This window comes from Parasteatoda tepidariorum, chromosome 7 (genome assembly GCF_982258835.1).
Source record: "Parasteatoda tepidariorum strain Cologne lab strain chromosome 7, Ptep-v5.0, whole genome shotgun sequence".
NCBI lineage: Eukaryota > Metazoa > Arthropoda > Arachnida > Araneae > Theridiidae > Parasteatoda > Parasteatoda tepidariorum.
The window spans coordinates 87,867,778-87,893,575 of record NC_141761.1 but is presented as its reverse complement, the minus strand read 5'-3'; the positions used below and the strand labels follow the sequence as shown (position 1 = coordinate 87,893,575).

At 27.7% G+C, this 25,798-nt stretch overlaps 1 protein-coding gene across 4 annotated transcripts; it reads left to right on the top strand.

Annotated features, from left to right (window-relative positions):
* Positions 1 to 89: 89 nt before the first annotated feature.
* LOC107438906 (endoplasmic reticulum resident protein 44) lies at positions 90 to 25,432 on the top strand. 4 transcript variants are annotated; one of them, XM_071183187.2, is made up of 15 exons: positions 161 to 531; positions 3,577 to 3,646; positions 3,742 to 3,848; positions 5,567 to 5,612; positions 6,823 to 7,007; positions 7,942 to 8,057; positions 9,014 to 9,083; positions 9,360 to 9,476; positions 11,784 to 11,895; positions 12,253 to 12,394; positions 15,007 to 15,097; positions 18,161 to 18,199; positions 19,132 to 19,235; positions 22,170 to 22,195; positions 22,434 to 22,571. In XM_071183187.2, exons 1-13 carry the CDS (start codon positions 484 to 486, stop codon positions 19,219 to 19,221), a joined length of 1,233 nt encoding a protein of 410 aa, XP_071039288.2. In that variant the 5' UTR covers positions 161 to 483; the 3' UTR covers positions 19,222 to 19,235; positions 22,170 to 22,195; positions 22,434 to 22,571. The 4 variants fall into 4 exon arrangements, with proteins under 4 accessions (XP_042897173.2, XP_042897172.2, XP_071039288.2 ...); XM_043041239.3 differs by lacking the exon at positions 18,161 to 18,199 and having other exon boundaries at positions 90 to 531; XM_071183186.2 differs by lacking the exon at positions 22,170 to 22,195 and having other exon boundaries at positions 22,434 to 25,432.
* The last annotated feature ends 366 nt before the right edge of the window (positions 25,433 to 25,798 follow it).

The window sequence follows — 25,798 nt, the reverse complement described above, 5'->3', positions numbered from 1 at the left end:
TTTACATTTCATCTTTAGACACTATTAACATCAACACTCGCCAATAATTACGCCAATATTTATGTAAACCTAAGATACCCAGTCACTCTATATCATTTAAGACACGATGCACTAATGATAGCGATTCTGTTTGGATAGCTGTATTTGCTTATCGATTCAGAATAAAACATTCCTCTATAATGAATTAAACTTTCATTTTCGTTGAAAAATATCACTTAAATTCTTTTTTAAAATTTCAATTTCTAAAATATTAAAAATTAGAGTCAATTTTGTATAAAAAAGTTAAGATACTTTGAATCAGAAACTTTGTTACCACTCTACTTTATCGTCTGTACTAGAGAATAAAACTTTTACGTGTGTTTCTTAAAAAAAGAGTCGGTTTTACGGTTTCTCCGGCCGACACGTTTATGTTTATTTTTAAGTAATATGTTAACATTGATCTCTAAATATTATATTTATTAACCGTATTTAAAATTAACGAGTATGATACCATCTATTTTAATAGTATTATTACAAAGTATTATACCTGTGGTAAGTAATCTACCGCCCTGTCAAGTAAATATGACAACAAACTAAACTGCTAGCTTTATAAATACCTTACATATGGTTTGTGCCGTAATCATAAAAGCTTAATATTTCAGTTTTATGATGTTTTATATTTATGATATAAATTCTTTCCCTGATTTTTCTAAATATTGTTTACTCCTCATTTGCATAAAATTAATATCTTTGGTACCCTGAGAAAAACGGGAGTGAATTTTATGTGACCGGATTTCATCACGTTTTCCTGTTAACATCTTTCATTCTACTCTTTATATGTAATTCCCTTTCAGTCTTATGATGCTACTGATTTTTGTTGAAAAATATGCTATAGATATTTCCTGAAAATATTACTGATCTTTAGATTCTGTAATAGTAATACTAATGACCAATAATACTTGTGTTAAGTATTTTGTGATTAGCTGATCACAAATAAAGTGAACTTTTTTTAAGTAAACAAAATGGCCATGACTTAAAAAAAAGGTGAATTTACCTGGCCAGCCAAACCAAAAAGTTCTTAGTTTTGTTAAATCAGGGGTATTTCTGTATCATGATCTGTTGAGCCAACTACAATTGCCAAGATGCCAAATAGATTTTTACAAAATATTTTGAGATTGCAAATTAAAAAAAAAAAAACATGTAAATTATTGCTCAGGGCTGGTTACGAGTTATACTTTACAAGTTAGTCCCTTTCTGTGATATTTTTTTTCTTTCTAGTTTCTAGTTTTTCTCTCTCTCTGCCCGAAAGTTGGAGGTAACACACATCACAAACAGAAATCTCTCCTCAAAATCTGCAATGTTTTAATGAAAAACTTAGGCCATGATTTATTATTAGGAGAAACTTTTAACTGCCATTTTTAGGAAGATTTGGATCACTATATCAAAGAAGCCACCAACAAAACACAAAACTGATTGACCCTTTTCTTTTATTTTTTTTTTCCAATCTTTGTTCTCGCAGGTCAGGGAGAGCAGAGAATTTTATTTTAACTCTAAAAATAAGAGAAAGCTTCATTTTTAACCTGTAAAATTCCTACATCTTACCTAGAAAATAAACAGTCTTAGAATTGTCAGTCATCAGTTATTGAGATTCAATTTAAATAATTCTAACAATTATTTGGAAAAATTGGGGAATTTTTTTTTTCCTTTCTGAAATTAAATGGAAACCTTGACAATCAAAAAGGTGCAATTCTTTTTGCCAAACCCCAGGCAAACTACTAGGTTTTACATATATTTTAAAAGTTATTCCAAGTACAAACATCTGCACTTTATAAATACTGATGAAGTTTGAAGCTGAAATATCCACCATTCTTAGGAAAATGTTCCTTTTAATCTCTAAACAATGTTTTCACTACAGCGCGAGAATCTTGCATATTTTTTTCATTTCTCGAAATAAAAAATTATTAACGCGGGAAGTTCGCACACTCTATTAATCAATTTCAAAATGTGCCAATTTTGGAAAAAATTTCGTCTTTTGCCATTTTGAATAAAATCTGTTTCACTTTTCTTCCTCGATCTTTCATTATTCTGAACATCTGTCCTTGTTATCTAGCTTCCCTATTTACCAGTATTGTTCAGAACCAGTGCGAACAACAGAACACCCCCCCAAACCACAAAACCCCTTTCAGAACACATTTCTCAGCAACCACGTGTTCACCGTAGGTAAGGTATCTTCATGTAAGACGTTTACATTTTTTGTGCATGAATGTAAGATGAACTAATACCTTCTTAAGGCGACATCTTCTACTCAGTAACGGACAAATGAAAATTAAACAAATGTCGGTAGAAACGAAACAAATACGGATATTTTTCAGCCAAATAAGTATAATAGCTGATGAAAAAGTAGATATAGAACTTATTCCATATATGTAGCAAAAATATCCAATTAGAAGATCTTAAAAATGTATTATAATTAAAGAAATAATTTTTTTCCAAGTCTATTCGTGATTTTTAATTTTTAGAAATCTCACTTAACTTTTTGAAATCTCACCCTGTTTTTGAGAAAGGGTGAGAAATTCTCTCCCATTTTTTTTCTGTAATGAAAACACTGTCTAAATTTAAAAGGATTTATTTTTTAAAACTTGAATTTATAATGTTCTAGTGAAGCTATCAATTAAAGTTTTTAAAAAAAAATCAATTTTCATATTTTATGTTTGATCATTTTAGGAGATATTTGGAAACTGGTGCTTGTTCAAAAATATAATATAGTGGCTTGTCTACAGGTGGCCATTAAATCCTAGTTTTACATTTTCAGTTTGCCTTATTCTGTGATTTTTTTTTCTTCTTCATTCTCCTGTGAAAACTTGTTGAATGCTGCAAAACTTGTTGAATGTGGCTATCTTGACTTCGATACTGACATAGAAGTCTTTCATTATAATAACTCAAATGATTTCAATAAAAAAAGTGTGGCAACTTAAATAAACAGCCATACATTAAAAAAAAGACATTTAATGATAGAAATAAAGCAATGCAGAAAGAGAATTTGTCCAATGTCACCATTCAAAATTTTGATTCTTTAGAATCTATCAATTTGAGTTGGAAGGATTCACATGCAGTGTTTTCATCATAGAAAAAAAAATGAGTGAGAATTTCCCACCCTTTCTCAAAAACAGTGTGAGATTTCAAAAAGTTAAGTGAGATTTCTAAAAATTAAAAAAACACAAACTCTTGAAGAAAATCATTTCTTTAATTATAATACATTTTTAACGTCTTCTATTTTTTAAAGCATTGAATATTTTTGGTGCATCATCATAGAATATTTTGCCTTTTGAAGGTATTTGGCCATCTTACATAAGTGCATACAAAATTTGAACGTCTTATATGAAGAAACCTTACCTAAGGTAAACACTTGGTTACAGAGAAATGTGTTCTGATAGGGGTTCCGTGGTTGTGGATTGTGGTTCCGTGGTTTTCAAAACTATTGAATAAATGAAATTTTTAATTAAATACTTGTCTATAGTGTTCATTAAACTTTTGTTTCTTCATTATTAATTTTGTTAAAGTAATAACTTAACACTCTAATAACTTAATTAATTTTAGTTGTTTATGACTCATGGTGCTGATGCAAAAGCAGTTAGTCTCACTGAAGATAATTTTGATCAATATGTCAGTGAGTATTTTTTATTTCATTCGTTTGTATTTATCATTAGATCAAGTAGAGTGTATAAAAATTATTATTCTACATCATTGTCATTTCTTTTTCAGAAAACCATGAGCTGGTGTTCCTTAATTTCTATGCAGATTGGTGTAGATTTAGCCAGATGCTAGGACCTATTTTTGATGAAGCTGCTGAACAAATAGCTAAAGACTATGTGAGCATAACTAATTTCATAATAGATGTGTTATTCTGAAACATTTTACTTATTAAAGATCATTGGTCTCTTATTTAGCAATGTCAAGAGTTTAAAAATTGAAAAAATAACCTATTTCTTTTTCTCCAGGTGTTGAAAATTAATTGATAATACTAATTCCAATGCATTTTCACTTATCTATATCAGGTCTACTTGTCTATATCAGGTTATTTGCTTAAACAAAAGGTTAATAAACTGAATTTTGGGAAATTAAAATACAATTATCTTATTTTTACAGTTATGATGAAATATAAAAGTTGGCGACTGTAACTTAGACCGTAAGCAGGGTTACCACTCCACAGGGAAAACTTAGAAAATATAGGAAATTTAAAAATCACCTACAACAACAGGAAAAATGCAGGGAATTTTGATTTTTTTATTTACAAACTGGGTAAAGACAGGGAATTTTGTTTATTTTTGTCTTTTAGAAAAGGGTAATCAATCAAAGTGGAATTTATGGGATATTTAAGGATATTTCAGCTATATTAAACTAGTTCATTTACTATAGCATCATTTGTTTTAAGTATGTTCAGTTGTTCCTTTTTCCCTTAAGTTTTTTCAGCAATTATAACTGGTTTAGTTAGCCCAATGCAACTCATACAAGAGCACAGTTCTTGTGTTTTTCCCCTTAATTTATTCTGTACAGGGAAAACACAGGGGATTTGTTTTCCAGATTTGAATTGCAACCCTTATAACATGAAACTGAAAATCCAAAAAAGCAAAACGGTGTGCCTTCATTTTATATCAATTGCTGGTCCAAAGCTGAATATTATTTTATAGTGGTCCTAGTCAAATTTCAGCAATCCAGGATCTAAGAGCTGCCATTAATTTGGAATCCTGTTTTTGACATTTTATGCAAATTGTTACAGTAAACTAAAAAATTTTATATATTACTTGATATGATATCAATGAAAAATAAATATCAATGGCAAATATAATTAGAAGTCATTAATGTATGTGCTGCTTTAGTATATGTCTCATTTACTTAATATATCAGATACCACACAATATTTGTTGACATAGTGGTTTTAAATTTATAACAATAAAAAAAATTTGAATTGCATATATCCACTTTCACAAAAATCATAAATTGAAACTATACGTTTTTTATTTATATATTTATTTATTATTATTGTTTATTTTTTTTACATAGAAGTTAATTTTCAATTAAATGTTTGTTTGTTTTTGGTCCCATCTGTTATTGTATATATTGAAACAGGTTTGTCAGAATTTTGATGAAAAATTTAATATGGCAATTTTTTTTTCTTCATATATATATATATATATATTTTAAGATAAATTTGAAGAAAAAAGATATTCTACTTTAATTTAATCATCTACCTACTTTTACTATAAATTATCAAATCTGACGATACTCCATTTTTTTAATACTAGTACGTAACAATAATTAATTATAAATGATTACATATTTATTCTTTGCTTATGAGAATATATAGGTTTGAGAAACTGATTTGTTACTTCAGCTGTTTTGCGGCGATTTTTCTAAGTCCGTGGTTTTCATTGAGCTCAATTATTTAATTATATTTTGGTTACAAACATTTCATTATGTTTCTTCGTTTGTTCTTTTATAGAATATTCCATTATCCATTTTATGCAATCGAAATTTAAAATCTGTTTTTAAAAAGCTAAACTGACAATTTATGTATTATTACTTTTAGGATGTCAAAAAAGTTTTGTTTGGAAAAGTGGATTCTGTTAGTGAGTGTAAGTCGTAAAATGATTTGATTATTTATTTTTAATGTGAATATTTGACAACTCTTTAACTTTCAATGACAAAAGTGCCTCTGTCTATTAAATTTCTATTCAATAATAATGAATTACAGTAAAACCTCCAGGAAAGACCACCACTGTGTACCGGCCTCCATTTTCGGCAAGTAATTTTTTTATAGACTCCCTAAAGAAACAATTTTTTTTTAGGATGAACCATCAAAACCTTTCTTAGCTTCTGGGCAAACCCCTGCCCCAAATGCGGAAAAGCTCAAGTTAGGAAGCGCAAAAACAATTCCTGCAATCTTAACAAAAAATATTAATGTATCATATAAGTAGTTTAAAGTGTATTCAAAGTATTTGTGTTAGACAATGCTATCTATGATTTATTTTAACTGTCACGAAATTGTAATTTTCACTGTGATGTTACTACTTTGAATTAAATTTTAAAAAAAAACATATTTAAAAAAGTGAGCATCTCATACAAACAAGCCTTTTCTCATCTTTAAAATATTTTTTCTGATTTAAAATTAAAGGCAAGCTTTAAGAAACATAATTGTTTTGTTTTTTTTAAAAAACAGTTTTGTCATTTATAATTGGTAAATTTGTTTTTACTTTTTACATGTTGTAGGGGTCATTTTTATGCATGGATGTGGTTTTCATGACGACAACACAAGTGGCATTTCTGCACCAAGAAAATGACACTAAGTAAAATTAAAATCGTGTGTAAAAAATCATATACCGTAAATCATATCAGTCAATGGAGGTAACCCCCTAAGAATGACCATTTTATTGTGGTTCAGAGGCTGGTCGCTCCCGAAAGGTTTCACTTTATGTATATTTTGTAAATTTTAAAAGTAAGTTAAATTAAAGAAAAAATTATGTTGGAAAATAAATAACAATAGTATATTCTTTTTTCTTTAATAAAAATTTTTGCATATAGACAAGTTTTTTATATATAAAAATGTTTTTTATATATAAAAATTACTGTGGAATTTTAAAAAAAATAATGTAATTGAGCAAAGTGTTTTGCAAGATTTAAATTTAAATCCAACTAACAAAAATTCTCTTTTTATTATAATCTTTTTTTTGTTTTTTTTTTGTTTACACATATCAGTTTATTTTGTGATATATATACTTGCACATATTTGTAATATTGACTCTTTTAACATTCCTTATCAATGTAATAAATGATTCTCTTTTGTAGCAAATCTTGCTCAAAGGTTTAAGATTTCTAAGTATCCAACTTTGAAACTGCTTAGAAATGGGAAACTGATGAAACGTGAATATCGTGGCCAGAGATCCTTAGAAGCCCTCGTTGAACATATAAGAGATTTGATGAAAGATCCAGTGAAAGAGTTGGAAACAGTTGAAGACATCCAAAATGTAGATGTAAGCTTGCATATTTAATAGGCATATATACTTATGTAGTCTCAGTTTTTCCAAAAAGCTCAGAATTGGTCAGAGTTTCAGCAAATAGTTTTGAGAACACTATACCCCAAGAGTAACTTTGAATGACATATTCTGTTTAACCTCCAATAGGTGAATTCAGGTAATTGGAGAATACATCATAAAGTTTCAAATGCTGGAAAAAACATTTTCGAAATTAAACCAAATTAGGACTAGAGTTAAGAGTATATTTCTTAATTCTCAAATTAAGACTGTTTCTTAATTAGGAGTCCTAATTATTTACTTTTGAACTTGCAAACTTACTAAACATTTTGCAACATTTGCTTAATTTCCAAAATCTCTAACCGTGAACTACCGGTATACCTGTAGAACCAATAAATTCTGGGCTCCACTGTGATTGTAAATGAGAGTTAACTGCTGATAAAATTATTATTTATTTTATATCAGGTTTGAGTAATTAAAAAGTAATTTAGAATTAATCAGAGATAAAAATTTTATTTATGAATATATGCAATATTTTTGATGTATTCATGAACCTTGAGCAAAAAGTTATATTTTTTGGTACAGCAGTTTTAGGTAAAACTGGGAATCTATTGTGTATATATATTTCAAAGTTATTGATGCTCTTTTTCTTTAAAAAATATTAATTTTAAGCATTTGTTGAACTTCAGTAGTATTTAAATTTTTTCCCAAATACCATTTTTTTATATATATATATAAATTACTGTTAAAAGATACTTCATTTTATAAATTAACAACTTGATGGCTAATAAATTTTGATTTTATCTTCAAATAACTAATTAGTGTCCTTTCAAATAAACTCTAATTTTTTTTTTCATTTTTTATTTATCTCTGTAATTATTGCATTGTAACTTATATCTGACATTATTGTATAGCCCATTATTTATTTCTGTAGGCCAACAAAAGAAAAGTTGTTATTTATATCCCAGATAAAAGCTTGCACGAATATGATGTCTACTTAAAAGTTGCCATGGATTTAAGAGATGACTGCCAATTTTATATTGTTAAGGGGTAAGTAAATCATAAAATTGTTTTAATTTTCCTGTTAACTTTCATTTCTTTTGACGCCCGGTGGCTAAGAGGTAGCGCTTCGCGCTGTCGTTCCACAGGTCCCTGGTTCGATCTTCGGGCCGGACAAGGTTGACTCAGCCTTTCATCCCTTCAGTGGGTCGATAAATGAGTACCAAGTATGTTTGGGGACTAAACACTGGGGGTTCCGCGTTCGGCTGACCACCTGACCGGAACATCTGCTCCTGCACCCCAGAGCCCAAGGTCAAGAAAACTGAGATGGGCACAGTAGACTTTGAAGTTAAATTCTGAACAGTGAAGGGTAGATAAAAAATATTAAAAAATTCAGGGTGAATAGAAGAGTTTCATTCTGTACTTAGTCAGCAAAAGTACTGAATATATATAGAATATGAACAGTATACTAGATTCCTATTGTGTATTGGAACTATTGTTTTTTTTTTTTTTTTTTTTACCTGAAACAAAACAATGAAAAAATTACAAAATCATCCAAAAATAATGCACTAATAAAAGATGATCTGCAATGCTTCTATGAAGCAAAGAGAAGATTCATTTTCAAGTTAAATTCTGAACAGTGAAGAGTAGATAAAAAATATTAAAAAATTCAGGGTGAATAGAAGAGTTTCATTCTGTACTTAGTCAGCAAAAATACTGAATATATATAGAATATGAACAGTATGCTAGATTCCTATTGTGTATTGGAACTATTGTTTTTATTTTTTTAACCTGAAACAAAACAATGAAAAAATTACAAAATCATCCAAAAATAATGCACTAATAAAAGATGATCTGCAATGCTTCTATGAGTCTCATATGTGTTTGAATGTGGGCAAATCTTGTACATTCCATTATAGTTCTCATTCATTAAAATTGTTTTGAGAGAAGCACAATATTATGCAAATTGTATTTCTTATTGTCATAAAACTGTTTTCTTTTGATAGGCCTTTGAGTGAGTCTTCTATATCACCAGAAAAGAAAGCAAAAATTATATTTAGCCCATCAAAATCTAAAGTGAGTAATTATTCTTGATTAATTAATAATTATTAGTTAATTGATATTTTTCACAAAAACATTAGCATGTTTAAGGTTTGTTTATAAATTGTAACATAATATGTTAAAATCTAATGGTTGGTCAAATGTTAAAGATCATTCTTCCTTTTTTTAATAATAATAATTTTTTCCACTGTCTGTGATTTAATTAGACACTTCTCCCTTCTAATTTCTTATATTGCAAATACTAAATCATTCCTTCAGTTAATTAAACTACATTTAAAATATTTTATACAGGTAGGTGCAAACGATGAAGAATACATTGGTGTTTACCAAAGTTATGATGAGTTAAGCGCTTGGAGCACAAACAGATGTATTCCATTAGTAAGAGAAATAACTTTTGAAAATGCTGAGGTAAAATAAGAACTTTTCATACATATAACCTTGATTTTATAGGGATGCCACTTAATGCAGATTTTTTATAAATCTAATGTATAGTTAAAACTATGTAAAAATATACTATATGTAGCCATATATATGTATATATAAGTGAGAGCTAATTTTCAGAACAGAATCTGTTACTTTTGTACTTTTTAACTTTACAATCTAATCAAGAACAATACCAGTTAGTTACAATTTTATTAAATTGAACTCATTCAGCAATATGGCTTAGTTTGTTTTTATGAGATACTTTTTTTGTACTTTTTAGCCCATAAAATTGACTACAATTTAGGGGCTCTTTAAAATTTACTGCATTAAAAAAATATAGAGTCTTGAGTGAATTTAATGATTAGAATGTAAATATAAAAGATGTAAATATAATTGAAATCTTTGAAACAGTCAGAGTTATAATCAATGGATCTAGGCCACCGACAACGTCAACTGTCATCTATCTATAGGTACCTCCTGATAGAATCAAGTTAACACGTCTTGTATACTAGTGAATAATTGTAGTGGTACATTTTACAATTCTACACTACAATACTCCCCCACTAGAATTTTATCTGGGATAGAATTCAACGAGTGGATATCACTAATTGATTCATTGCTGTTATGTGAGATGTCGGAAGAGCTGTGTTAACCCTTTCTAAGGCCGTGGTATGTATACTTGCCACCAATTTGAAATGTCCATTGTGAACTATTTAACCATTTTTAATTTGACTTTTCATTTGTTAATAACTTTAGATCTGATTAAGCACTTTTGAATGAATTTAGTGACCATATGCCAATTTTGAAAACATTTAAAGCACTATAATATGAATAATTCCTTTTGCAGTTTGTAGTACTAACAAATTTTTTTGTTTTTTAAATAAAAAAATAAAAGTCTTGCTTACTTTCTTAATAAAGACCTAATGAACCGTAATATCTCCAAATAGTGGCTTTAAATTAATTTTATCTGATAGGCTAAATGAGTTTTTTTTTTCTTTTATAAATTTCAATTCCGAAAATATTTTAATTTACATTTACTGGGATTAAATGACCCTTTAAAGGGTTAAGATCACCAGACTTTTAAAACTGGTGGTAAGAGCTGTATTAAGATCATCGAACTTTGAACACTAGTCTTAATTGTTGTATTAAGGTTACGATTGTGTGCATGGTCACTCCTATGTTGTTCTTAAAATTTCAGTGTGTTCATGCCGCCATTGTGTTTTTTTTTAAGATTGAGTAGCAACAGCACGAAGACAATGTCGCAGTCACAAACAGCAAGTCAACTATTCACCTAACTAGGTGTGTTTAAATCCAAGTGGGCATTTCAGTTGAGGTATGCGTAATGATTGAGGCAGACATGTTTGGATCACGTCCGCAAGTCACCCATGTAGATTTTGGCTACTGACAATCTTAACCGTCTAAAGGTACTTCCAGATAGGATCGAATAATTATGGTGTTAGTTACGCTACAAATCACGAAATAGATGGCATAGAGTCATTTAGCTATTTAGGTTCTATTGTAGATAAAAAAAAGGTGGAAGTAGTGAAGATATTAGACAGAGAATAATCAAAGCAAGAACATGTTTTAAGGGATTACATAAATTTTGGAGAGAGTCAAATATTGAAATAAAGACAAAAATAGTTGTTTACAAAGCTATTGTTAGAGCAGTACTATTATATGGCGCAGAAACCTGGAAACAGACTAAGATCGAAATACAAAAATTAGAAACCTTTCAAAACAAATGTTTAAGATTTATTTTTAAAATTTTCTGGCCTTGCAAAGTATCAAGTCAAAATCTATTAAAGAAAGCTAAAATAAAAACAATAGAAGATGAAATTAAAAAACTAAGATGGAGCTGGCTCGGACATATCCTTAGAATGTCCAAAGAAAAAATTACATCTGTTGCGCTTACATGGGCCCCTGATGGTAAAAGAACAAGAGGAAGACCTAGACTTACCATCCAGCGCATGTTTTTGGGCAAATTAAAAGAATGTTGAATATCTGGCTGGGAGGAAGCAAGATCTTTTGCTAGAGACAGGAGGCGTTGGAGGGATATGCTAGAGGCCTTAAGTGCTCAAAGGCACGTAGAGGATAACGTAACATAGTTACGCTACAAATCAGACACTTTAATAGTCTGATTTAAATTAAAATCTTGCTCATGATAAAAACTATAAAAGTTAAAAATCAATTTAATGTAAATTGGCATCCCTAATATAACTAGACTGAAAATAGTAGAAACATTCTGCTTATTAATTAAAAATGTTTTTGGTTATTGTGTATTGTATTCTGTAGGAGTTAACAGAAGAAGGTTTACCATTCTTAATCTTATTCCATCACCCAGATGATACAGACAGCCCTAAAGCCTTTACTAATGCAGTACAAAGTCAACTTCTGGATGATAGAAGTGAGTAATTTGTTAATTATTGCATAAGTTAAAATATGGGTAAATCACAATTTTATTCAATGCAGAATAATTGTTCATAAGTTTTATGTAAGTAAAAAAAATATATTATGTACTTCTGAAATTATATGTAGAAGGTACCTAGTTTCATTAAACTATTCTTCTACTTTAATAATAAAAAGATATCTCTAAAAGATATAGAACTTAAATAAATAGCAGAATTAACATGACAGATAAAAATAACTGTTGTAAATTTACAATAATATATTCATTGTATATTAAAGGTTAGTGATAATTTATTGAGTTCACTATTTACTTACATAATTATTAATTTATCACTAACTATCCCATTTTTTGCAGCACTTGTTAACTTTTTAATTGCTGATGGAATGAAGTTTGCACATCCTCTTCATCATCTTGGAAAAACTCAAAAGGATCTGCCTCTAGTTGCTATTGATAGTTTTCGACATATGTACTTATTTCCAAATTATGAGGATATTAAGTATGGGCTTTTAGATAAAGATCCTATTAGATATTCAAATAAGTTTATTTTTATAAATATATATATATATATATATCAGGGGTCTCGGTTTTTCTGAGAGGTACCTATTTTGTGAAAATTTAGACATAATTTGTGAAAACTTAAAATTATATTAAGAAATAAACGCAAAAATATGGTAAAAAGATTGATTTATCGTTTCTTACGGAATACAAAAGTAAAATGTTCCGTTTGTCCTAAAGTTGAATTTGTGAAGGTACATTTAACGGAAGTAAATTTGGCCTGGACAGACCTCTGTATGTATATATATATATGAACTAAAAGTATGCTCAATAGAAGATATCTTAAGTTAACTATATATATATGTATATAAGATTTATATTGTTTATAGTGAGGTACCATACAAAAGTTCCATTTCTTTATCCTTTATTTTTAGGCAAAGAAAGGTTGGCAACTTTTTTTTTTTTTAATTAGTATTTACTCGTATGTTAACAGCAAAATCGAAAGTGTCCATTGCTTGTAAACAAAGCATGATATTAAGGTTTGGTAGATGTAAATCAAAAGGAAAGAAACGACTCACTATTTTCTTTTCCCTTTCTTTTTTCAAAGAAGCATTAATGAGTTGAAGGCAAAAGAAAAACATATTTTTTATTCAATTCATCATTTTTTAATTTTGAAAAAAAATTTAAGTTTAGGCAATTTAATTAAAAATTTAAGGAAATTATTAATCTAATTAAGAAAAATGGCAGTGTAAGAAATCCCAATTAATCCATTGGTATATTGCAATAAATAGTAATATTGTATGATGTGCACTGCAATACTAATTATTTATGCATTTTGGGAAAAGAAAAATATGGATTAAGAGATTACTTTTACAGGGATGAGATTTTTCAGCGGATTTCCGCCTTTTTCACTTTTATCTCTCGAATTTAAGCTTTTTTTTTAAATCAAAAGCACCCATTCTCTAAAAGTTTGACTTTTTTTTTATAAATATTGCTATTTTTCTAAAAATTCAGCTGTTTAAATAAAATAATTATATTTATTTCCGTTTTTCATATCTAAACAGAATATTTAAAATACATAGTTACCAACCCTACTGCGTTTTTGACTATTTTCTCCACTTTTATGCACAGAAAATATCTTACAAGATTTTTCGCATTTTTACCCGCCCGCCAGATTGCACTTATTTTCGTAATTCAGACGTCGCTGCTTCTATGTTTAAAAAAAGTGACGTGTGAAAAAAATAAAGACTGTTCATTTGTGGTGAAAATATTTATTTAGCCTCTCAATTAATCTTTTTAATTTTTATTAATTATGGCTAAACAAAAACAATATAAGCAAGCTTCATATAAATCCAAGCCCGGAATCTGCTAATATCTTGATTCTTAATTTAGTGATTTTAATATCAAACATCGATTCTTGTATTTGCCTAATTTAAAGGTTACACACTGCGATTATTATTCACACGAATTAAATATCGTACATTGAGATTCTTATTTACGAGATTTAAAAATCCAATATCACGATTTGTATTTACACGTTTTGAAAATCCTATGTAGCGATTCGTATTCACACGAGTTTAAACTTTAATGTTGTGATTCGTTTATGCCATTGTAATATCAAACATTGATTTTCATATTTGTATGTGATTTTAAAATTATGCATCGTGATTCATATTTACAAGATCTAAAAGTTACACAGCATGATTTGTATTTTTGGATTTTTGAAATCAATATCGAGATCCATATTTTTGTGATTTCAAAATCCAATATGGCGATTCATATTCCATGATTTTAGAATCCAAGATCGCTATATATCATTTATATTTAAAGAAATGGTATAAGTATTTAATGGTAATAGTATTTTAAATAATATTATCATTAATATAAATGTAAATGTATATTCTCAGTAGTTTAATGTGCTAACAAAGCAGATTCTCGAGTAATAATTGTCTCCTTTGCGTGAACTGAAGAAAAATATAATTTCTAAATTTATTTTTTCAATTGGTAATTTTACTTTTTACTAATTGTTAAGTGTCGATGTAATTATTTATATATTAATAAAATAGTACACAATTTTATATTAACACATAGTTATTTATTATCTTAAATTCATTATTAAACGATTGCATACACGTAAGATTTACTCGTTTGGAAATTCAGCTTTTTTGCCTTTGAGTCAATCTCATCTCTGCTTTTAATACTATTTACTTACCTGTTGCTGTTAAATTTAAACTAATCTGATAAAAGAATTTTACTTCACGCTTTGTAAATTTGGCACTGTAAGAAATAGGCTTTGTGTGAAATGCTTAATCATTTCGGGCTTTGCATGTAAATTTTCAGCACTATTATACAATATGGAATTTCTCACTTTGCCAGTAACAAACATTATCAGTAGAACTAAGCAAAACAGTTGTTATTAGTTCTGACCACTATGGAGTGATTGTTAAAATATGAAAGTTATAAAATCATTTTATTAAATAGCATATCAGGTTCAAATAAATTAATTCAATTTTACTTTATTAAAAAAAATTAGCCTGCTATTCTCCTAATCTGAATCTTGCTTTTAGTGTTAACTTTTACTTTATTTAATTAAATGATTTAACTTCATTTTAGTGTACCTGGTAAATTAAAGGAATTTGTATTGGACTTATTTTCTGGAAAACTGCATCGAGAATTCCATTATGGTCCAGATCCTGTTAGTGAGGTGTGCATTTTTTATTATTATTAATATGTAAGAACATTTTAATTGTTTTGTGAAGAAATATACTTTATTTAAACTGAACATAAAATGTGTATAAATGATAGATAACTATTGTAAATAGGAAATCTTCTCAGTTCGAGCAATGCTGCAACTTTTAGCAGCTTGACCTTTTACATATTTTTATCAATAAATAACACTGATAGTTAGAACTGTTAATACTCGCATTCATTTTAGAGATTATTGAGAATTATAACTAACTGCATAAAAGTTCATCAGAATAAAAAAATTTTATTCATTAGTTTTTGTAAAATTAATTCATTGCATTTTTTATGAAATTCTTGAATATTTGAAAGTCTCGTCAAAATCGATCAAACGGATTAAAAGTATTATCTGAAGTAGCGTTGTAAATACAAATAATATTTATTAAAAAAAACATGTGACATGCTATTGTATGTTAATTTTTTTCAGGACATAGCTAATGCCTATTTTTTTTTTCTTTCAAATTTGTGATTTTAAGTTGTCGGAGGTCAAGTTTTTAGTACACGGTCCTGTTTTTTTTTTTTTTTTTTTTTTTTTTTTTTTTTTTTTTTTTTTTTTTTTCACTGTTCCAAATGGAACATCTCTCTTTTTTCTATTAAGTAAGAAAATGCTTCGAAACTCTTCAGGATTTCTTTTAGTGATCCTGCCTTTGAGTTGTTTAAATTCTTTATTGGTATATTTTAGTTATTGCTTCGTTATAGTTATTATTTCCAAATTTAAAAACGAATGCATTGATTTTATTAAATAGATGCATCACAGGAGAATAAGAAAGGCAGGAGTTCTACATCAAATTTAAATTTCTTATTAAATCTGAATTTTGTTCGTTTGATGACTCATTGAATCTCTGGAGAGAAAAAATTTCGCAATCCCTCCTTCCCCCTTTCAGTCCCATTTTCTGTCAGGATTTGTCCTGATGTACAGTTTGAAAAATTTTGCACACATTACTATAGTTTCATTTTATTAACTAAATGCATATTTCTTTTATTTTATCTGTAATGAATATTAAAATTAAACTATTTCAATATTTTTGTTTTTGAGGTTTCGGTAAGTATAAAATATTTTGTAATTATTATTACATTTCTTACTAATTAACTATTAAAGTAATACAGAAATTGTGCTCCGGAAAAAATCAGGATTTTTTGCTAACCGCGATCCGGAAGTTTCTGAAAATCCAAGGTCCAGAAGTTTTAAGAAATCATCAATCACATTTATGTATAAAAACTCTTTCATATTTTACTTAAAAATATTAGAACTAGAATTTATACTTGGCATCTCTTTCATTTGTAAATATTTTTTCTGGTAGAATAATAAATGCGATTAGAGATAAAAGTAAATTTATACATAATTATTGATTTAAATTAGGCTGCATATAATTTATATAGAATTTCATGTTTTGAAAATGTCAATGATTTAAATTTATAAAGACATTAATTTTTTGAAATGCATCATTAATGATTTTACTCAAGAAATGTTCAGTTTTTTTGTGTTGGGCTCACAATCACCCCTGGTAATACCTGAAAATTTAAAATGAATTTTCTAATGTGGGCACGTAACATTTTTTCCTTACATGGCCATATTTTTTATATAAGTCAAAATGCAAATAAATACTTGCTTCTTCATAAATGCAACATTAGTGAGACTAAATATTTTAATTTCATGTAAAGAATCTTTCTTTTCTCAAAAAATTAATTTTATTTTCATTCTTACATAGCCATGTTGGATTATTCTGTTGATGATGAATATGTTTCTTTCCTATTTTTTTCACAGTCTATTAAATAAAAGTTTTATATTAATTTCTTAGAAACTATCATATCCTCTACTTTAACCATTTGTATTGTTTTATTTTCTCTCCTTCCCTGTGGTATAGTGTCTTTCGAAAAGAATAAAAACAATATGGTTTTAGGGACTGTGGCAGGAATACTTATTTTCTTCGAATAAATTTTATTTACAATATATGCAATGTTTCTAAGTACAATGATTCTGTGGCATCCTAATTTTCTTTTTTTTTATATGCCAGATTTAACTTATAACTCATGTTTAAATCACATTGAGTATTAAATGCATTATTCTGTAGTTTATGCATATTGTAAAACTGAACCCCATAATGAATAAACAAAAAAGAAAATCATTACCATAATTGAAAAGCACTGAAAATAATGAACAGGAAACACTACTTAATAAGTACATAAAGTGAGACTTACAAATAAAACGCCTCTTAATAAATCAAAATATAAATATAGTTACAGTTAGATAAATCACACCAAAATAAAATATAAATTGCCGAATCAGTAAGAAATTATTAAAACCAAGTGCTGGAACATGTTTGAAAATCCTGAACAATGGAACAAAAATATTCAATGAGCAAAAAATTCTTTGATTTGAAATTCCTGAATTGAATTCTTTGATTTGAAAATATTCAGTGAGCAAAAAATTTTAATTTATTAGTGGGCGTTTCATTCTTAAGTCTTACTTTGTGTACTTTTAAGTAGGGTTTGCTGTTTCACTATTTTTCAGTGATTTTCAATTATGGTAATGATTTTCTTTTTTGTCTATTCATTATGAGGCCTTGGGGAACTGTCAGTTTTGGTTTTTCCACTGACAACAGAAAAGCTCCTGTGGGTTTGTGGGCAGTATGTCCCCTGATGAAGTGCTGTCTTACAGACACACATATATATTTCAATTTTTACAGATTTAATGTTTGTTTGAATTTCTAAATTAAATAAAGCAAATTTGGTTTTAGGCACTTTTCCATTTTGATTTAATGTTTTAGTAGTTTACTTCTTTGTCTCCTTTTTTTTTGTTAATTGAATTCATTTTCTGATTAGACTACATTCTAATTCCTCATAAATCTATCACTACTTATCCCCCCCCCCCACTGCTGACTGATACAGTTAAACCATGAATGTTAAGTCAGTACACTCATGTTTAGTTAGTGGCCAAATCTTATCTAATTATTGTTTAAAGATAACAGTCATTGGTTGTGGGTAATAAAAATTTTACTCTCAATAATTAAAGATTGGTTTTTAGATGCAGGAATTAATAGATGCAGGTGTTGCATTGTTACAAGTAAGTAAAAATGATTGTCTCAGGTAATATTAGGTTTAACTTTAATTAATATTTGTTTTTATTTAATTTTGAAATTCTTTAAAAACAAAAAAAAAAGCCGTATATCGTTGGGTAGACTGAAAAATGTATACTAAAATGATCTATCATATTGTGGGAGGGGGGGGGATCTTTTCATCACTGTCCAAAGGACTAGTGTTGAAAAGATGTTGATAGTCTGTTTACATATTTCTATTGGCTAATTTTTTTTTAAAAAGAAAAAATTACTGTGGTCATAAAAAATTATATTACAGAGAATGGGTAATATTCACAATTATGCTGAAATGCTATTTTGTGATGAAAACACGTACCAAAACCAATACAGCTCACAATTTCTTTACATCGAGCGTCACTCTAGGAGACCACTAATAGTTCTGGTGATCTGAGTCAAATTTTAGTGGCCCTGTGCCAATTGACCACCATCGATTTTTAGCCGTGATGTGTATTCAAGTATTTAATTTATGAACATTTTTAGGAAATCATTTCATCCAGAGAGTACATTTCTTAAACCAATTTTTGTCAAATTTTAATTTTTTCAATTTACTAAATAGATATTTCTTAGTTATTCTATTTCTTAGTCTACTTCCATTTATTTAGTTTCATTTAAGATAATTAGTTATAATTTCTGCATTAGTTCAATGTAATATTCATTTGAAAATAATTCTAGGTTTTGTATTCATTGAAAATAAATGCCTCTATATTGAAATAATTACAGTTCTAGTGATTACTTATAAATCACATTGAAAATTTTTACATCTTATAATTTTTATTAATGAAACAGGAAAATGAACGTCTTACCTGTGTTGAAATATTGATAGTTTTAATAATAACACATAAATCAGACTAAAAATATTTGTTATCATATTTCTTTTATAGTAATATTCATTTTATTTCAGAACATTATTTCGACAAAGCCCCCGGAATCTACATTTAGGAAACTTGCCCCATCTAGAAATCGTTACACTTTATTAAAAGACGAATTGTGATACAAAAGTGATGAGTAAGTGTGTCATATTTATATGTTAATCACTTATGGTCATTAGTTAGTGTAAAATTTATATTTACAATCAAGCCTTTCGTTTTTTACCCTTTTTTAAAAGTTGTATTATTTTGTGCTTTATTCTTCATGCATTTTAAAATGTTTAGTCTGAACATTGCTAACATGTCTTGAAGGAGGATGCAGATTATTGAATTTAGTCCTCCATTCAATATATATTTCCATTTTATGTTTTAAATTAAGTTTTCAAAAAAAAAAATTTTTTTTTCCTTATGAAAATTAAAAAAAAAAAAAAAAATTCAGTTAAAATAAATATAAAAAATAATTACTTTTTTAAATAAAAAAAAATAACATTGTTATTTTTATATTGAGTGTTATTGACTGAACTTGTGTAAATAATATTTGTATATTTTTAAATCAGAATCTACTTGAGTTTAAATTATTTTTCTCGATATTTTGAGATGCAGGGCAAAATAAAATTAAAATTATTTTTTAAAAAATTATTTAGGCGAAAGCAAAGCTACAGTGAAGTATAGAGGTATCAGTGGCTCCTCTTCAATTTGAAATTCAAATTGAAAAAATTCAGAATTTAGCAGTTAGAGTAAAGAGATATACAAGGTTTAGCTGTAATTTTTGATTTGTTCACTGTAAGAAATAACTTAATAAAATAAAGAAAAGCAAAATTTAGAAAAAATTATCAAGTAATTTTTATAATAAATAGACCATTCTCACTGTGGGGATCTATAATTTTCTGACATATTCTGCTTAATAACAGAATTGGTCGCAAAATAAGTTCAATCTTGAAATGTTTTGCTAATCCATGAACAAATATGTAATGAAAGCAAACAATTCTAATATATGTTTTTTTTATTTTTATTGACATTTATATTACAATGTGGTGTGTTTTGTTTCCATGTAAACATTACAGGGGTGATTATATTCCGGGTGTACCCCGAAATTCCAGGTTTTTCATATCATCTGTCCAGAGGTCTAGAAACTAAAACAGGGCATGTGATTTTTTGCGTAATTCCGTTTTTCTCAAGACTTGATTCACGGACTTTTGCGAATCAAAACTTATAATTGAGCAAAAATTTCACCGCAATCTAAAATTTAAAGTCAGAATTAAGTTCTGCAATCTAAAATTGAAAGTTTGAAACCTTCGCTACATCACGTTAACAAAACAAGCGATTTTTTGCAATTTTTATTACTTTTTTTTTGTCTGATTTTTATTGTTTTTAATATTTGAAACTATGCCAGAATCTGCTAATATAGCGATTTATACTCACACGATTTTAATATCGAGCATCGATTTTCGTATTTACCTGATTTGAATCGTATTCAGGCAATTTAAAAATCTTACCTCTCGATTCGTATTCACGGCATTTAAAAATCCAACATCACAATTTGTATTTACCCGTTTTTGAAAACAATATCGTAATTCCTATTCACAGTCATTTTCACAGTATCTAAAAATCTGAAATTGCTATTTATATTATCGCCTTTCTAAATCCAATGTCGCGATTCATATTCATGCGATTTTAAAACCCAATATCGTGATTTGTGATTTCGCATTCTTAAAATCTGATATCGCGTTTCTTGTAAGAACTAAATTTTTCTTAAATTTGTTACTATAAAAGTGTGTTTTACTGAAAGGTAATTTAATTATAAATCTTTGTTCAAAAAATTATATCAAATACGAATAGTCTATAAATTGATTTCAGGGTTTTGCATTTCCTGTCACAATCACCCCTGACATTGTAAAATGAAGCGCCGGAAAAAAAAAAATTTTGTATTTTCCAATCTCAGTTTTACTTTTTTTTTTCTTTTGTAGGGTAAACTAGCCAGTGAGGGAGCACTTAAGCTTCGCTTGCGTTTTAAAAAATCATATTAACTTCAAAATTCGTAATTTTAGTTGAATGACAGTGTCAACATATTTGTTACTAATTGCAAACTCTGTAAAAAAAAATTGTAGAGTACTTACATAATATTGTTTTAAAGTTTTGGAGGTTCAAATAACAAGTAGTAAGAAGACCAAGTGAAGGAACAGCTCTTACCAGTGAATGAACGCTCAGTAAAGGAACACTTAATTTTGGTTACTTTTTAATGCTCTTCATGAATTTATAAACCATACAAATATTTAAAAACAAGCCTAATCTAGAAATTATAACATATAAATGCTTCGATAACTTTAACTTTTTTTTTGTAATCATGAATTGAAAATTAAAGTGTTAACATATTAACACATACTGTTTATTCACTGGGAAACCTATGCCCAGTTAAGGAACATGCCTGTTCCCTCACTGGTTAGAAGCTGTTTTTCATATTTTTAACGTGCTTTTGATGCGCAACATCACTAAAGGTACAAGAAAATTAAAGTTTATCATTTATTTTCATTAACTTGGGAAAAAAAACAGTAAAGGAACACTTGTTCCTTCACTGGTTTTTCATCGTTTGGTGATCCAGTGAATAAACACCCCCTTATCTCAGTACTTTATTATGCTATGATGCTTAAAAAAATAAAACATAACTTCAACAACTATATTTTGAATTCTCTTTTTCACAGTGAGAAAAATAAAACTATTACATGCAATTAATTCCACTTCAAACATATAAATACAAACACTCACCTTATAATTTTTTCAAAGAAACAATGTGTTACAGAGATAATAACAAATTCAGCAATTTTTCCAGAGAAGTCTATTTGACCAGGTAATCCAAAACGTTGCTAGCTGACTTCCTATTGTTTGGCAGTAAGCTATTGTTACCAATCAATCTAAAGAAAAACTTTCAAATTCTTATTTTTAATCAAGTGTTCCTTCACTGGTTGGTTTACCCTAGGCAACTTAAATAAATTTTGTGTAGAACTGGTAATTTTTTTTTCTTTTATTATTCAAAATTTTTTACTAAGTGTTGATTGCATTTTTTTTTCTTTTGAAGCTTAATGTCTTTTCCTGGAAAATGAGGTAATATTAAAAATTATGTTCTTTACTCAAATATCTGAAATACCTCGATTTCTCCCGCATTCATCATAGTGAAGCTTTTATTGTGATAGATGTATAACTTTTGAATAATAGAAAGAAGAAAAAAAAACAGCTCTCTGTATTTTTTTCTTCTTTTAAATTTGACCAAAAACTCTGTTAATGACTAAATCCTCATAATTTTATATAGGTGATCATGATTTTTTTTTCCAATTCATTGCAGATAAGTTGAAAGGAAGTCTTTCATAGCACACAAGTCACATGATAATAAATTCAATGCATCCTTCATCTCAGATCAGCAAACGGTTCTGGTGTTGTTTGTTCACTGCTTACAGCATAACTCTCATACCTAGCTAACAAATCTATAGACCTGAAATTTCATTGTACTCAAAATACTCTGTTGTACATTTTTTTCACAGAGAATGACGGTTTTTCTATTTATTCAATACAGAATTTTGTTTTATTGTTTGTTATTCATTGTAGTGTTTATAAAAAAAGTGTGATTTTCTTTTGGGGGAATTTTTTCTATACATCACTATGCAATTTTATGGTGTTACTTTGATTATTTACCAAGTTATATTTAAATAAACTTACTCTACACTGTTACCTCATAGGTGTGAACAGTCGCCTTATCACTAATTTTCTAATATGCAATCTTTAAGTGTACATATGTTTAAGTAAGTAGCCTGTTTTTCATAAAACATTTTGTTATTTCTTCAAAATCATTGAGTTTGTTCAACATGTACATAAAAATCAAAACCTTATAACAGTATCCTATGTATAAATTTGACTCCTAAAAATGCTAGTAATCTAGTGTTAAATAGTATTGTAAATAATTGCTATTTTATTTTTACTATGTAGCTATATTTTGTATATACTTATCTTAAATTGAATCGAATAAGTCAGTTTCACTAAATTCTAATTTGGTAGTGTAATGTTGAATTATGGTAGAAACTTAGAAGTTATTTTTTTATTATATTTTTTGACAGTAATCTTTGAACTACTTACATTGAAACTTAATAAGCCGGCTTAAATGATATTTCTTTTTTCATCAGTTGAGTATAACAGCCAACTATTGCTGAAAAGTGTTTCGTTATGCTTTCTGGTTTGAATTATTGTATTTTAAATATGTATTTTTGTAACTAATGCTCTACAATTTTTGTTTTTGATTAGATTATTCTGACTACTTGAGCAAATATGTACATTTACCCCTCTGTTTTCTTATAAGACCTGTTACATGTCAGTAAAAAATATGCAAAAAATTTTTTGTCAGTACTTGTTCATTTTGACTACTTGAACAATTATGTATGTTTACACCTCTGCCTTCTTTAAATCTGTTACAAGGCAGTACAAAATATACAAAAAAATTTGTATCGGTACTTATTCAATCTGACTACTTGAACAAGTATGTAAATTTGCACCTCCACATCCCTATTAAACCTGTAAACAAGCCAGTAAAATAAATGCAAAAATTTTTGTATCAGTACTGATGCCAGAATGAGTATTAACTGTAGAACTGACTGCGGAATATAAGACATTGTAGAAAAACATCTCAGAAAAAAGGTGAACTCAAACTGTAAAATTTGTAGTCACCTTTCTGCAAGCTGATATTTATATATTTTATTCCTCTAAATTTCAAGAATTACGCAGAGGTATCTTGTTAATTGTGCATGTTATGAGAAATGGTTCTAAACATTTTTATAATGATTCTTCATCCCTGTCAAATATAATTACAATATACTGAACAGATTTTCTGAATAGTGCAGTAATAAAAAGGATGATTGACTGCAATTGTATGTAGTAAATGTTGAAAGAATATTTATTTGAAAGCTTTTTTTATTTAAAAAAAAGTTTCATTTTCTGTATTCCTATTTAAATCTAAGATTACTAACTTAGCCTTAGAATACTTTTCCAATTTAGTTTCAATTGTGGGCCGCTTTAAAGAAATTATCAGGGATTGAAAAAGCTCTTATTAATAAAAACGTAAAATTATATTGTGAAAAAAGATAAAAGATGATGTACATTGTTTTTTTAATATACTCTTTTTTTTCTTTCTTTTTTTTTCAAAATGGATTTTCCTTATAAAATTCAGAATTAACATAAGTAAAGTTATTTTTAATGAATGATTCTCACTTAAAATTACGTCATGTACTACATGGGCCATTAGAAAACACCCGTTTACGTAGATCTACAATTCAAACAAGCTCTTTTCTTGTCATTATAATGAAGATTCATCATTTTTAAACTCTTAAAAAGAATTTCTCTGTCTTTCAAATGCTGTAACTCTTAAGAAAGAATTATCCTTAATCAATTATTTAAAAAGTATTAATTTACATTTTTACTACAATATTTTATTTAGTCAAGAGTTCCTACTTCATTTTTTATTTATTGCTTGTGATTTGTTTCATTTTTAGTTTCCCCTGTTAATTCATTTATACATGTAGATCATGTTAATTTTGAATTTTCAATGGTGAGAGGTTTATTTTTTCAATTAATGGTATTTATTTTCTAATATTAACTACTCAATGTCCATATTTGTCTAGTTATTAAAAAATATTAAAAATTCGCAAGACTATTTGGTCTTTATGTTAATTTCACAATTTCTTTATGAAATTATCTTTCATGTTTTGAACCAGTTGCAAAATATTGCAGTAAAATAGTAAACTAAAATATATTTTGATACTTCTATTTAACAATATTTCAAGGAATGCAACAAAAAAAATTTTTTTTAAGCAAATACTTTTATAAAGGGCATTTTCACAGTAAGTTTCTGTTTTTAAATTTGTACCATTTGCATTTTAAATTGCTATTGTAATGCAATGTTTTGCAAGTAAGTAGTGTAAAACATAATTACTAAATCCAATTTATTTCTTATTGAAAATTAAAATTTGGATCTTGTGTTTACTTTAAGAAATACGCCTTTGAGTTTTTCCCTTTTATAATAGGGTTGGAAGGATAACTTATGTATCACTTTATAAAAGGCTTGTAGTTCATTTTCTAAATGCCTATCTTTTTTTTATCTATACCTACAGATATTTTTCTAAGTTTCCAAAACTAAATCTTTTGTCTGTAATATTTTAAAAACAGAACTGTTTTAATTCAATTCAAGCTTTGTATTGGGAGGTTCTTCAATGTGTATTTGCATTGAAAATTATGATGTACTTTTTAATTATATAAATGTAAGAATACTTTGCAATAAAGAAAAATCAAATTTGGTATTTATATAAGTTTAATTATTTATAATTTATATATATAAGGGTATCCGCGCACCTGGAAAGTCATGAATTTCGGTATTGAACAAAATTTGTGACATACTATTTTTAAAAAAAGAAATCATGGAAAGTCATGGATTTAGGTCTCCGAAAAATCTAATTTTTAAAATGGAATCTCCCTCCCCCCAATTTCATCCTGTTCCAAATATCTGAATTTCTAACAAAATCACCACTCAGTCATATTTTATTTGAATATAAAATGATTTTATCATGTTCTTTAAAAATTATGGTGTTCTTTCAAAAAATGAACGAAAAAATATCATTTCTAGGACGAATTATCCTTTAAACTCTCTTCTGTGATTTAAGAATTTTTTTT

Excerpts from the sequence above, each read along its gene's own strand:
- LOC107438906 (XM_071183186.2), top strand. The coding sequence starts at position 484 with ATGATACCATCTATTTTAATAGTATTATTACAAAGTATTATACCTGTG. Across the intron at positions 532-3,576 it reads TACAAAGTATTATACCTGTG|TTGTTTATGACTCATGGTGC; the intron begins GTAAGTAATCTA and ends AATTAATTTTAG. Across the intron at positions 9,084-9,359 it reads TTAGCCCATCAAAATCTAAA|GTAGGTGCAAACGATGAAGA; the intron begins GTGAGTAATTAT and ends TATTTTATACAG.